The sequence below is a fragment of the Dermochelys coriacea genome, chromosome 5, assembly GCF_009764565.3.
Source record: "Dermochelys coriacea isolate rDerCor1 chromosome 5, rDerCor1.pri.v4, whole genome shotgun sequence".
NCBI classification, from domain to species: Eukaryota; Metazoa; Chordata; order Testudines; family Dermochelyidae; genus Dermochelys; species Dermochelys coriacea.
In genome coordinates, this window is record NC_050072.1 from 22410077 (window position 1) to 22425274 (window position 15198).

Below are 15198 nucleotides of genomic sequence, written 5' to 3' on the forward strand. Positions count from 1 at the left end.
ACTTGATCTAATGAAAATGGTGATGTTCACATCTGATGGTGCCTCCGTGATGTTGGGCAAACTCAGTGGCGTGGCAGCTCAGCTGAAACGTGATATTCCACAGTTAGTCCAGCACAATTGCGTTGCACACCGGGAAGACTTGGGGATTTCTGGTGCATGGAAAGAGGTCGAGCTGATAAGAGACATCGCAACCTTAATGAGAACTGTCTACACAGTGTTCTGTCAGTCATCCAGGAGAAAATGCAAATTTCAGGAAATAGTGGATGCTTCTGAATGCGAGTCAGTGGCTTTCAGGCCACTCAATGAAGTGTGCTGGTTATCTAGGCACTTTGCACTTTAAACAATTATTCGCAACTATCATCCTCTTCTGGAATATTTTGAGCAAGACAAAGATACTGATCCAGTTTCTAAATACTGCCACAAAAAGCTGAATTCCATGGAATAGTGAATAACATTAGAAGTGTTGAATGATGTTTTGGCGGAGCTGACTTCACTATCCATGCTGCTCCAGAAACGGGGCCTTACACCTCTTGAAGCACACTTTCACCTTGCCTGAGGTAAACTGAACAAGATCTGAAGACAGTACCTTGGAGATTCAATCGTATGGAGTGACAAAGTTAAGGCTCTCCTAGATATGAGCTCTCAAGAAAATAATGAAATTGATACCAGTTCCATAATAACGTTCATAAACATCTTGTGTGCACATTTGGCAGACAGGTTTCCAGAGGATGAAGTCCAGGAGTGGTCCGCTTTTGATTGTGCAGCAATAGTTAAGTGTGACTTCAATTCTGGAATTCATCAGGTCGAATCCCTATGTTCAAAATACAAAGACTTTCTTGCTGAAGAGATTGTTATAGTCAGTCAGTACAATGACTTCAAGTTTGCAGTAGCTGAAAGAATCAACAGCCAATTGGTTTTCAGTTTCCCAGATATGGTGACATTTGCTCACCAGAACGAACAGTTTCAGGATGTTGCAAAGTTGATGGATATTGGAGGAACATTCCTAGCATCAAGTGCAGACTGAGAGCGCGGCTTTAGCTTAATGAGCACTCTAAAAAACAAAGTACGGAATCATTTACAAGTAGATCATTTGGACATGCTGATATGTATTAAGAGTTACCAGGTGGATGGAGGACTGATAGATCTGAGTAGAGTTTATATTGAACGGGCAAATGAAAAAGACCACAGGGAAAAACAGTAAGGTTAGTTTAGCACTCTTTGACATTTTGACCCATAAGGAAATTAAAATGCATTTGTAATTACATATCTTATTCTTGGCTGATAATCATTTATTGAAATTTTTTAGGAAAATTTTAAATTTAAAACACAAACTCTTTTTTTTTTACTTATGATGTCTCTCTCTGAAACCCCATATAAATTGACATAAGGCATACTTATTGAATTGTCTTTATTATATGTTTATCAAAATATTTTCAGACGTGTATAGAATGAAAGGTGAAAGTGGACACCAATGGGCAGAAGCCTATGGACTGATAATGATCATGATTAATATGTGCTTGATATATGCTCATGATTGTCTATAAAAAAGATCATAAAGCATAATGCTTAAAACTAACTTCTGCTTCATGAAGAATGGTTAAATTTCCTTTTCCTAAGTATTTTTAAATGACATTAATAAAATAACATGGTGTAAAATTATTATCACAAATTGCAAATAAAACTTTTTAAATGTATAAGCATTTTACTCGCTTGGGCGCATTTGCCTCATGGCGCACAAATTTGAACTCTGCTTTAAAAATTTGCACAAAAGAATTTTTTTTGCGCACAGGGCTTGTTAAAAATTAGAGGGACCATGGCTTACAAGATTCATAATTTTTTATCCAAAATGAAATTCTGCCTCTCTTGTTCACCACTACTTCACAGGTATAAAACCACACCAGACATTCTATACCTGGCTAGGTACACAACACACACACACACAAAGCAAATATAGGTGAATGGCACAGAAACACAAGAGCCACATGTAGGCACATAGATACACAGCCCATACACTAAGTAACTCACCCAGCAAAATGAACACAGCACAAATGGCAATGAAAAGAGAGTGACACAGGAGAGCCAAAAACAAACACGGAGAGGGTGCAGACTGAACGCAGCAAACATCTGGTCAGCCGATGGGGTGCAACCTTGATACCTGTGAAAGGGACCAGATAAGTGTAAAGTCACTCTAATTAACAATAGAGACCCCCAGACACAATATAGCCAGGCACGTGCAGCCACAGAGATACTGTCAGAATCCGCTGCCGCAGTGCAAGTGCGTGGGGCGAGGGAGGGGAAACCACAACATGAAGGATGCGCTAAAAGTGTACAGCATAGAACCGGATAATGTGAGCCCGTGACAAATCGGGCCAGGTGGTGGGTGGGAGCATGGGTGAGCCTAAATGAGCCTGGAGTAAGGACGCGTGCACGATACAATGACAGGGGGCCATCAATTAGAGGGCGCCTGTCCCGGTGTGGACAGCCCCGGTGGTTATCAGCGCCAGTAACTGGGTAAATAAAGACCCCCCCCCGCTCCTCGCCCCCTGCCTTGATAAGAACGTGCTGGCGGGGGCGCGTCCAAGGGCTTATCAAGTCTCACAACCCACAGAGGAAACAAAGCGGCCCGGTTCAATGAGTGTGCGGGGAAGGGGCCGAGGGGCTAGCGGTGGCTTTGTACGCCCTGGGAATTGTAGGCACGGGCTTGTCGATCAAGGGAACGGGGAAAGCTCGGGGGGGGGGGGAGCGAGGGGGCGCTCAGGTCATATCAGTAACTAGCAACTTGGTACCGAGCCCTGGAGTTGCTTTGGGAGCAGGGCTGGAAAGGAAACCGCAATGCCAGGGCCCCTGCTACCCAAAAGTAGGAGTAGTGGGTGAACGGGTTAATACGCTCCAGAGGCGGGGCTATTGGGGGGGCTGAGGTGTTTGACGCAGGGGAACCTAGTAACACCCAGATATTGCCCAGAACCAGCGATATCGCACTGGGGGTGGGGGGTGGGGGTGGGGGGGTGATGCAGGGGAACCGCACTAATACCCCCTGCTTCGCAGAGGCGGGGATATTGGGGGACTGGGGTGTTTGACGCAGGGGAACTCCAATAACACCCCCCTGTTCCCAGAGGCGGTGATAATGGGGGGCTTTGGTGTTTGATACAGGGGAATCCCAGTAACACCCCCTGCTCCCCAAAGGTGGGGATATGGGGGGGGCTGAGGTGGTTGATACAGATGAACCCGAGTAATACCCCCTGCTCCCCACAGGAGGGGATACCGGGGGGCTGGGGTGTTTGATACCGGTGAACCCCAGTAGCAGCCCCTGTTCCTCAGAGGCAGGGATATTTGGAGGGTCGGGTGTTTGATACAGGGGCACCCCAGTAACCCCCCACCCCCGCTCCCTAGAAGCGAGGATATCGGTGTGGCTGGGGTGTTTGATACAGGGGAACCCCAGTAACACCCCCTGCTCCCCAGAGGTGGTGATATGGCGGGGGCTGAGGTGGTTGATACAGATGAACCCGAGTAATACCCCCTGCTTCCCACAGGCGGGGATACCGGGGGGCTGGGGTGTTTGATACCGGTGAACCCCAGTAGCAGCCCCTGTTCCCCAGAGGCAGGGATATTTGGAGGGTCGGGTGTTTGATACAGGAGAACCCCAGTAACACCCCCTGCTCCCAAGAGCCAGAGATACTGGGGCCTTTGGTGTTTGATACAGGGGAACCCCAGTAACGCCCCTGCTCCCCCGAGATAGGGATATTGAGGGTGTGGGGTGTTTGATACAGGGGAACCCCAGTAATACCCCCTGCTCCCCACAGGAGGGGATACCGGGGGGCTGGGGTGTTTGATACCGGTGAACCCCAGTAGCAGCCCCTGTTCCTCAGAGGCAGGGATATTTGGAGGGTCGGGTGTTTGATACAGGGGCACCCCAGTAACCCCCCACCCCCGCTCCCTAGAAGCGAGGATATCGGTGTGGCTGGGGTGTTTGATACAGGGGAACCCCAGTAACACCCCCTGCTCCCAAGAGCCAGAGATACTGGGGGCTTTGGTGTTTGATACAGGGGAACCCCAGTAACGCCCCTGCTCCCCCGAGGTAGGGATATTGGGGTGTGGGGTGTTTTATATAGGGGCACCCCCGTTGCGCTCTATGCTGCCCAGAGGCGGCCATATTAGGGCGTGGGGTGTCTGATACAGGGGAACCCCAGTAACACCGCTGCTCCCCAGAGACGGGGCTATTAGGGCGTGGGGTGTCTGATACAATTGCGCTCCATGTTCCCCTGGGGCGAGGCTATTGGGGGTGGGAGCTGGGGGTCGGATAACTGGGGGACCCAAGCGCTCAGTAACTCGCTCCCCCGAGACGGTCACGCCGAGGCTGCGGGTTGGGGGTGGCTGAATGGTCCATTTGGAAGGCGAATCCCGAGTCCTGCCCCCCGCCAGCAGAGAGGGGGCCGGCGAGGGCTCGCAAAGGATGCGCCGCCCATCCCCAGCCGCAGGGAGCCGGCCGGGGCGATGTGGCTGTGGCTGGCTGAGCGCTCCGCAGCCCCCGCGCTCCCAGAGCCACCTTTGGGGGAGGCGCCAGGTGCCTGAACTTCGCTGTCACCTCGTCCCGCTTCCTTATAAATTCGGGTCAGCGCTGGCGGAGGCAGCAGAGGCGGCAGCAGCACCTGGACCCGCAGATCCAGAGCAGCGGATTCCCTCCGTCTAGCCAGGAGCCGGACTCGCCCGTGCAGCGCCGCGCACCATGGGGGGCTGCGAATTCCTCCTCTTCGGGAAGCCCCGCTCCCTCCTCTCGCTGGGCCTCTTCGCCCTGGTCCTGCTCGAGGTGCACTGGGGCGTCGCGGCTCCCTTGCAGTCCAACGGCGGAGCCTCCCCTCTGACCAAGATCTACCCCAGGGGCAGCCACTGGGCGGTGGGTAAGTGTCCGCGCCGCGCAGGGAGACCGGGGCAGCCCCGGACCCCGCTGTAGCATTTATTGGGGGTGGGGGGCTTTTCTCCAGGCGCTGCAGCTCTTCATGGTCCTGCTAGAAATTTTGGACTAGCTCGATCCTCCTCCCAGTAACGTCCGTCCACCTGCCCGTCCTACCATGTATCTGTCTAGGGAGCGATTGATGGCGTGAGTTCCAAGCCTCTTGTTAAAAGAAAAGGAGGACTTGTGGCACCTTAGAGACTAACACATTTATTTGAGCATAAGCTTTCGTGGGTTAAAACCCACTTCATCGGATACATTCAGTTGAAAATACAGTGGGGAGATTTATATACATAGAGAACATGAAACAATGGGTGTTACCATACTGTAATGAGAGTTTTAGAGTAGGAGCCGTGTTAGTCTGTATTCGCAAAAAGAAAAGGAGGACTTGTGGCACCTTAGAGACTAACAAATTTATTATTATTTGATATTATTTATCAAATGCATCCGATGAAGTGAGCTGTAGCTCACGAAAGCTTATGCTCTAATAAATTTGTTAGTCTCTAAGGTGCCACAAGTCCTCCTTTTCTTTTTGTAATGAGAGTGAACACTTAAGGTGAGCTATTACCAGTAAGGGGGGGGAGGAAGAAAACCTTTTGTGGTGATAATCAAGGTGGGCCATTTCCAGCACTTGACAAGAACGTCTGAGGAACGGAGGGGGCGGGGTTGGGGGGGAAATAAACATGGGGAAATAGTTTTATTTTGTGGAATGACCCATCCACTCCCAGTCTCTATTCAAGCCTCAGTTAATTGTATCCCGTTTGCAAATTAATTCCAATTCAGCAGTCTCTCGTTGGAGTCTGTTTTTGAAGCCTCTTGTTAATTAGCACAGCAGCCCAGACTTTACTAGCCGGTGGGTTTGTTTTTTTGCCTGACACTGGCTGTCTCACTGAGGGGAAGATTTACTTTGTTTTCAGAGAGCCGTTTGGCTTAGGGCGCTGATTCTCCTCCGGCTCAGGAAAGCAGGAGATCTGGTGAGACAGATGCACTCTTACATGGGGGGGGGGGGGGGGGCTAGAAAAACTGTTGTGAATTATAATGATGAATACATGCAAAGATCGGCGCCGTGTTTGATGGACGCTGGGAATCCCTGTTGGAAAGCGGACACCCCCCCACCCCCCACCCCCAATCAGTGTCACCGCAACGCAAACAGACTTCGGTAAGAAAGGGAGCGCGTGCCGTTGGCCCATGCAATGGCTGAGCTCGAGAGCATAGAATCATAGAATATCAGGGTTGGAAGGGACCTCAGGAGATCATCTAGTCCAACCCCCTGCTCAAAGCAGGACCAATCCCCAATTTTTGCCCCAAATGGCCCCCTCAGGGATTGAACTCACAACCCTGGGTTTAGCAAGCTAATGCTCAAACCACTGAGCTATCCCTCCCCCAACCCGCGACAGCCCCTGAAAGCTCAGAGAAGAGCGAGGCTGCCTTTAAACCCGTGTGATTCATTTCAGAGGATACCTGCAGCCCATGGCAGGGCTCCCCGTGGCTTCAAGGGGCGCTAAGCAGGACTGAGCTGAAGCCTCTTTGTTCCTGGAATGGCCTGCCCGCGGCACAGCTAACACAAGCCGGCCCCAGGACAGGGGCTGGCTTCTCGGGGACAGATCTCTGCCATTCTCTGCTCGAGCCAGGTGCGGGACACGGGCCATCTTTGCAGTCGGGGTTTGTACAGCTCCTAGCGCAAAGGGGTCCCTGGATCCACGACCTAGGCACTCGGAAAATAATAATACTACATCTAACCCTCACTTTACTCAGAGCAGTGAGGTGGGGGGGGGGAGGTGGCAAGGGAGGAGCTTTCTTCCATCAGAATAGTTGGCAGGAGGCATTTGTGAAATCCATCAGAGCCGCCCTGTGGGACAGGGAACCGGGGGGAGGTGTAACGAAAAAGGAGTCAAATACATTCTTCGGCTAATGGGACATTCCTTCTCACTAGAAAGACCAGGTGGGTGAGGTGATATTTTTCATTGGACCAATTCCCCAGGGGAGAGAGAAAAGCTTCGGGGCTACACAGAGCTCTTCTTCCAGGCGGACGAGCTGGCTCCAGCCCCTGATTTCCAGCAAGGGCCTTTTGTGTTACTGACACCGGAGGAGGATGCAGTTTCATTTGGAAGCGGATAGTGTCTGTCTAGCTAGTCACTAGACTCCCAGAGTCGCCTCTTTTCTCTTCACTCCTCTAGCGCGTGTGTCCTTTCCATTTTGTTTGTAGGCTTATCTATGTGTCTAAATTGCCACTCCCCGGAGGCAGGGGTGTTGCGGGCTGAAGTGTTTGACACAGGGGCAGAATTGTGTCCTTTGGTCTGCTTCCCCCATCAAAAGCCGCAGAGCGCTGTCCCGTTCCTATCAGCCACGGCAAGAGGTGGAAACGGATTTAAATACAGCTCCGGTGACCCCAGACTAATAATAGGTCTTTGCAAAACTCCAAGGGAATCGAAAGCTTGCAATGCGCACTGATAGCGTCCGGGGGAAGAAAGGCGCTACCGTGGGGAATAAGAAAGGAGAGCTTGACACTTGGGAAGACTTAATCATGGTAACATATCGCGCTATTTCTGAGTTCAAAATGTATGTTGGAGAGTGAGAGCCAAGAGGCAATGAGCCCCAATTGATACTTATTATAATTATTTCCTAAAAGCTGTGCACTGACTTTCGCTCCACTTATCACAACGATCAATTTGCAAGTTGTTGTCCCCAGCAGTGCTTCTCTTTTGCGGTGTAGAGGTGCCCTCAGTTTGTGGACCACGGCCAATTTCAATGTCACTTTCATAAAAACAACACCTGGAATACTGAAGCCTATCCAATGTAGCTTTTTGCCATAAGAATTACAGTTAAAAGAGGTAGGAAAAGCCACATTCTGCTGCTGAACTGGAAACTTGGGTGGGAAGAAAATAAAACTTTCAACCTCTCCTTCACCTGCTCACACTCACTCCTGCTTTCAGTTGCCTCTCTTGGTGGCTTATTATATCTATCCTCTTCTCATCAACATATCCCCTCCCCCATTTAATATAATGGATTTAGGGATTTTTGTGTGTGTGACTCTGAGTTGGTGTGACATCATCCAAAAGGCTCCACTGGCCAATCAGAATGTGGCTTTGGACATCCACACTCACACTCTAATTATTTTTTGGTTAATGTCATGATATTCTGATTATTTTTATAGGACATTTAATGGGGAAAAAGAGCACTGGAGATTTTCCCTATGTTTATGAAGAAGAAAACAAGATCCCATTTTCAGCATTACCTGAAAATGTCAAGCAGCTGGAAGATTACCTGCAATGGGAAGAAACGTTGAAGAATTTGCTAAGGCTGTTAGAAGGAAATGAAAACAGAAGCGCTCAGATCCTAAGGGAAGAGCTTCCATGGTATACCAAGAACACTTGGGAGACAGATGATGACAGCAGCTTTAAAGATGTAAGTTTAAAACAAGAAGGTACTGTAAATCTAATTTTTTAAATAACAAATTAGCTCCTAACTCTGGGATTGTTGATAGAGCTGGTCAAACATTTTGTAATGAACAACTAATTCAGTGACTTTATCCCTTACTCTGATCGCAAATTGTCACTGAACAGAGTATACCTTTTATGGATGTATTTATTTAGAAGAGCTCAGCAAATATTTTGTACATTTCAGCCTATGGCTTGGGTGAAAACTATATGATGTGTATATTTTTTCAAGTATTGTGATTTATTTGTATTATAAAAAGTGCCCCAATCATTGCCAAACAAACACACAACCAGATGTAGTCACTGCACTGAAGAGTTCACAATGTAATCTGAAAACTCCTGCAAACAATAGGAGGGAACCATCAGTGAGGAAGACTAAGGGTGATGATAAAAAGATGACATGATGTTTATGTAGGTAAGCTATGTTCAAACTCAGTGGATTTGTATTTTTAAAAACACAGACACACAAGATATCCCCAACTACTTTCCAATCTGCTTCTCATTAGCTAGCTGATTTATTTGAATTGTCAGTATTCCCCTTTCAATATTTGAGCTACATGAATGGCCATCTGTATCACTTGATATTATTTCTGTCCTTTGATGTTATGACCTAACCTTGGTAAACTTCTGCCACTCAAAACAAATTTCACTTTATCACAAAATGGGAATTTGGGGCTAGATTCAGAAAGGGACTTAGGAACCTAACTGCCATTTTAGGCTCCTAAATCCCAGGATCAGGCCCCATTGAGAACCACAAAACCCCATTCAGCAGCTGCCAAACATGCAGGTGCCTAAATTCACTGGGTAAAAGTTTCCTGGGTGCCTATGTTTCTGCCTCTGCGCAAATACAGGGCTGCCTCACTCTAGGTATCTGGCATCCTGAGCCCCAGCGAGATGTACCTGGCTGCCTAACTCGCTTGCCAGGCCCAAGCCTGTAGGCGTGTTCTGAGGCGGATTGGGTCCTGCATGCAAATTCACTCAGAACAGCTGCAAAGAGGGAGGGAGGGAGGGAGGAGGACCTCCTTTGTAACTTTTAGCCAGGTGATTAGGGTACTCACCTGGGATGTGGGAGAAGCCCAGTTCAAGTCCCCCCTCCACCTGAGTAAGACAAGGGATTTGAACAGGAATCTACCACCTCTTTGGTGATGCTCTAACCATTGGAAATAGGGATAGTCTGATATGGGGAACTCCCTGTGTCTCTCCTGTTGAAGCTGTTCCAATGTGTATAAATAATGAAAGAACTATTGGAGTGGGGGGACTGGGTCTCCCACATGCTGGGTGAGTGCTGTAACCACCAAGGTAGGGAGTCATTCTCGTGCTTGTGCTCTCTTCCCACCCCCCAACCTTGGCCCCACAAATGACTCTATTTAATCCAAATGGAACAGCTTCAGCAGGAGAGACTGAGCCCCCCCCCATCAGAATAGTCAATAGCCAAGTGGTTAGGGCACACATGAAAGGAGATTTTGCTTTGCATTTTTCAATGGTAGTGTTACAAACAGCTTCTGTTTTTGTCATAAGCAATCTGTTTAGGCTCTGAGCCAATGCTTCCTGGAGTCAGCGGAAGTTTTCCCATCTTCTGAGATTTGCTCTTATGGACACGGAGACCCCAGGGATCTTACGTGCTTCAAATTCCCTGAGCATTTATGATACTATTTAAATAATAACAATCATTAACCACCTTAATAATAAACTCAGGCTAATATAATAAACTGGCACACTGGTCTGATAGCCAATGAGACTTGAAGCATAAAAGCTGTAATTATCAGAGATCTGCAGGATCCTTCTGAGTGCAGATTTTATGTCTGTAGAATCTTTGGTATATGATACAGTCTGAGTTACTCAGACTTTGTCTAGTCAAACCCTTCATTTTAATGTGGTGCTGTAAAACATCTCTGTGAAGGTGCATAGATACCCCAATGATGAATGTGTTGTGCATGGCTAGATGGGAGATGGTCAGATATTATTATTATAATAATGCTGTTGTCACTGACTCCAATGGATGCAGGATGGGGCCTGTAAGTTGCATGAAATAAGTCCCAACTTTTGCTGTATTTGAATTTTTGATGGAAGCCAACTGTCTAGAAATATCAAGAGATGTTTAATCAGTCATGGTAGATTGTATCTGCTGCTGAGTTCAGATACTGGGGTCAAGCAATTAAATGTAAATGTTCCAAAGAAAATTTCAGACTGTATATGGAGGCTGAGAGAACATATATAAATTATTCTGGGATCATTGCATGGTCAATCTATTACAAGGCTGTAAATAATGGTAGATTGCATATGTGCTTGTGGAGATGTTAGCATTGCAAAGGTCCATCCAAGTATGCATCACCATAGACTGCCATCTACTGAATGTACATATAAGCATGTTTTAGTGGGGGCAAGAATCTTACTAGTAACTCTTCATACTAATGTATGAACCTAAAATGTAACAAGCAACACACTTTGTATGTTTTGTGCTAGGAATAGAAAACTACAGAATATAAGACTGTATTGCTAGATGTACTTTTGTCAGGGTTGTTTCCAAGTGGAATTTACTTAGACTTCCTTCTTTTTAAGTGGCATTATTATTATTTTATTTCCCCTAGTGCCCACAATGTGCGAGGCATTTTCCAAACATAGAAGCTACAATCTCCGCCCTGAAAAACTTACCATCCAAAAGACAGACACAGGGTGGGAGAAGGGGTACGACATACAAATAAGTGATGAGGTCAAATGAAGATAGGCCCCCTCCTGAGTGGGTACCAAGTATTTGTCACTCAGTAATGTTTTCTATATATGTCATACAGTAATTTCTACAGAACTTTATTGGTTTCATCTCATTAAATTCTATAGGTTTATCCCATAAGGAAAGTGCAGGAGGAGATCCTGTTGAGATTATACTTTAGGTTAATGTGTGTAGCATGGGTATAGGTTTACAGGATTGTTAAAGGCATATTGCTATAATGTACACATAGTCACTGTGCTGTAATTTCATTGTTCCATGTATATATTCAAATGTTACATTTTAAAAAGCCAAATTAAAAGTATCTAGAGTTTAAAAACAAGAAGCAGAAGGTCCCTCTGGTTTCATGTCTGGCTCGTATATAAGAATCAGGCTTATTTAGTCCCTTTTTCTATCTGTGTAGCTGAAATCTCCCACTGCTACTATTGTGTTCTAGGCACAATTCTTCTCTCTTCCGATTGTTACCTCCTCCTCCTCCTTATATTTTGCCTGTCTGATCAGGGAGTCTACAATGCTTCTTCATTTTTATTTTCTTGAATGTCATGTCCTAACAATTCAGCCTTGCTCATCATTCCCCCAAGGTTTTGATTTTTGTTTTACTGTCAAATTCTTCTGCCTCAGTTAATTTAACAACCGCAAATCAACACCAACCCTCCCACACCTCAAACATAGAGTAAATTAAAACTAAAACTAATCTGGAACAGCTGTAGAAAACTGAAGCAGCTGCTTTTCTTGCTGTTTTAAGGTTTTGCTCTTGCAAATTGTCGCAAGCGCAATCCAAAGTAAATTATGAAATGTGTCTATGAACTCACTTTCCAACATTCATTTGATGTTCTGTAAATGGGACTATGAAGAAAATAATTTTGAATAACTCTTTTTCTTGGACCTTGGTTTCTTTTAGCAAGCTAACATTGGGGGCAAGTATTAGGAATGTATTTGTTGTATGGAGTAGATGCAGAGAACAGTTATACATTAGGTTTATTGAATCAGCATGTGACTTTTGACAAGTCTGTTCTGTAAATATTATTTACTTCTCTTTATTAGATGATGGATTATCTGATTCAAGTTATGAATAGGAAAGAAAGCACTCCAAGCTGAAGTGAAGATCTTCCAACCTTGAAGAATAGAATAGTATTCTTAAGAGACTGTTTCACAAGCACTCAATTGTAACAGCTAACCAACAAGGTTTTTTTTGTGTAAACAAGATTACTTTTGTGTAAAATACCTAAACACTTGTATTCTTGTATGTTCCAACATTGACTAAACTCTTCTTTTTTTTTTTTTCTTCAAGCTGCATTTTCTTATTTGAACTGCTTTGCTGTAAACAATTGTTCAGGAAGGGTCTTCCAGTTATCTGACTTCTCTGTCTAATCAGTTCATCTTTAGGTTAAAACTACATGACATTTCAACATTCACAATAAAGAAGAAGAAGAAAGGCCAAGTATCTGTTTTTATCTGAGTTACAAAATGTTGACTGACTGTGTCACAAACAAATAAACAACTGGGAGATTCATTACATGTTGGGCAAGATCCTCAACTGTATAAATTGATGTGGCTTCACTGAATCCCATAGAGCTACACTGATTTACACCAGTCAGGATCTGTCCATCTGTTCCATTGACCCTCCGGGGTGTATTTTCAGTGAGCCAAGATCCAAACTTCCTTACATATGTAAACGGGGGTCCCGCTATTGTGGGGAACTTTCCTGGCTTATACCCTACCCTGGTGAAATGGGGCAGCGAAAGGATCTTAGTCCTTGCTCCCATTTCCTTTACTCAGAGGTCTGCCTGACCATGAAGGCTCACCTTCCACTCTCCTGTCTGGCAGAGTCCTCGTAACCCCAACAAGGCTGGGCCCAGGACTCCTGGGGGGCTCAACCCCCAACCTTGTTCTGGTCACTTCAGGCAGGGGCTAGGGTGTCCCCACTGTGGGGTGCTCTCTCTGCACTGGGCACTTCTCTGACCCACTGATCATTACATACCACTCAAAGCAAATACAATGTATTAAACAGAAATAAATTTTAAAAAATAAGGAAAAAATGGGAAAAGTGAAAGGAAAATGCGTCATCCTGCTCTGTGGCACGGGGACGTCACAACCACCCTCTCTGGAATGTCAGGGAAGTTCAGTCTGTTCCTCACAAGTCCCAAGCCTCATGCCCAGGCCCTGGCTGTGCTGCACTGCAGGGATGCTGCCGGTCAGACACTTGCTTTGGTGGTGACCACACGCCGACAGGCTCTAGGTGCCAGGACCCTCCTTCCCAGCATCAGCCTCCCTCCCATATCAAGGTTATGCTCCTTCTCCAAGTCTGGCCTGCAAGGTCTCTTGACTGGGGGCGTCTCCCTGTGCTGGTCCCGCTGACCAGGGTCCCCTCTCGCTCTGCCCAGCTGCTCACCACACCCAGCTCCAGACTGCTCCAGCCCCAGCTCCAGCTCCACCCTGTGTAAGCAGAGCTGCTGCTCTGCCTCCAGCTCCCTGGGCTGCTTCTCTGGCTTTTGTTGCTGTGACTCTGCTCCCAGCACTGACCTGCTCCCTGGGCTGACCCAGGTCCTCGGCAATTCCCGCTCACACGGAGGATGGGACCACCCTGGCCTCCTGACTCCCTTATTAGCTTGCCCGCCCTGTCAATCAGGCTGACCTGGAGCATTGACCTCTCCCCAATGTTCCTGGGGACTGTCAGTCTCAGGGTCCTGATTTCCCATCCACCCTTCCCCAACCTTTTGGTACTGGGTGGTACCCAACAAAAACAAACCTCACTGAGTTTCAGTAAGGGCCAGCAGTCCCCTTACATAGATGTGTAAGGCCCAAACGTAGTGAGGTATTTCTGCTACCCAGGTAGCCCAGGCAGTGGGATAAGCTCATCCAGATGGACCCTATATTCCCCTGCATGATACATAAATAACATCTTCAGTGGGTCTTCAGAGTGGAATGTGGAGGGGATGTGGGATGTCACACACAAATAAGGGTGGGGGTCAGGCGGTCCACACAGAGTGCAGTTCCATATGGCCCTAATTCAGCATGAAGGAGGAGCATTCCTAAAGGACACACACACACACACAGACAGCGACAGGCTCCTAAAACACTTGCTGGGCCTGAACAGTCCTTCCCTCAGCTGCATTGTGCTTCAATGTGTACATTGGCCAAGCAAAGTAATCTGCTCCATAGAAGGAGGCCCTTGCACTCAATTGGGCAGTTTCCTACTGGGAGTCCCACCCAGCAAAGGGAAACTGCTACTACAAGTTCCCACAGTAGAACAGCCTAAAACCAGACCACAAAGACTAAAAATAATTTCTCTGTGCAAATGACTAAAGAATGGGTGGTGACATATGAAAATGCATAATCAGGCTAGATAGTGTGACATTTGGCATCTCATAATTATACACTATAATAGCTAGATGATAAAAATAATTACCAGCTGAACTTTTGTTTCAAAGCAAACCTTTCCTTGAGCGCACAGCTGTGGCCATCCATCAGTACCTTTCACTTTGAACAATCCCCCAAGGCTGGGGAATAATCTCTTGAGAGAGCCAGACATGTGTTTGTCCAAAGAGTTGGACAAATGGCTTTGAGCAGAAACAGAGGTGCTGTAATACGAATGTACGGACACTCACGGGGATTGAGCCTAGCACACAGAGTGTGCATAACCATGACTGCTAAAGGAAAGGAAATGTCTAGTGCTTTGGTGTTACATTTTACATGCTTTTTCATTACCCCCCTCAAATTAGTCCCCAAATAAACACACACATTTTTCACCCCCTGAAGAATTAGTGTCAATGGAGTAAAAAAATGTCTTCACCTGCTAACTAAATACTGAAACCATCAGGCCTGTGTTGCTAAATTGTATAGCCAATTTTTTGATCATACTTTGGTTCATTACAAAATATACTCAAGGGACCAACTAACCAATGTCAGTCAAGTTTATTAGTATAGTATAGCAAAAAGGTTCTATACAATACCAGTCTCCAAAGACCAAGCCTGTGCAGTGAAGTTACATTCACCTTACACAGAAGAGGTGCTCCCCAAGTAACACATTTCAGCTAATATTATTTGTATGATTTTTAAAAGCTACACATCACTTTACACAGCACTAA

At 46.5% G+C, this 15198-nt stretch overlaps 1 protein-coding gene across 2 annotated transcripts; it reads left to right on the plus strand.

The window, feature by feature from the left end:
- The first annotated feature begins 4432 nt into the window (after window positions 1-4432).
- Window positions 4433-12551, plus strand: LOC119856010 (gastrin releasing peptide). 2 transcript variants are annotated; one of them, XM_038403041.2, is made up of 3 exons: window positions 4433-4895; window positions 8103-8372; window positions 12155-12551. In XM_038403041.2, the coding sequence occupies exons 1-3, from the start codon at window positions 4724-4726 to the stop codon at window positions 12184-12186; spliced, it is 474 nt and encodes a 157-aa protein (XP_038258969.1). In that variant the 5' UTR covers window positions 4433-4723; the 3' UTR covers window positions 12187-12551. The 2 variants fall into 2 exon arrangements, with proteins under 2 accessions (XP_038258969.1, XP_038258968.1); XM_038403040.2 differs by having other exon boundaries at window positions 4441-4895; window positions 8103-8353.
- The last annotated feature ends 2647 nt before the right edge of the window (window positions 12552-15198 follow it).

Bases quoted from the DNA above. Each gene is read 5' to 3' on its own strand.
- LOC119856010 (XM_038403040.2), top strand. From the start codon at position 4,724: ATGGGGGGCTGCGAATTCCTCCTCTTCGGGAAGCCCCGCTCCCTCCTC. The intron at 4,896-8,102 runs GTAAGTGTCCGC...TTATTTTTATAG, and splicing joins GGGCAGCCACTGGGCGGTGG to GACATTTAATGGGGAAAAAG. The intron at 8,354-12,154 runs GTAAGTTTAAAA...TCTCTTTATTAG, and splicing joins ATGACAGCAGCTTTAAAGAT to ATGATGGATTATCTGATTCA.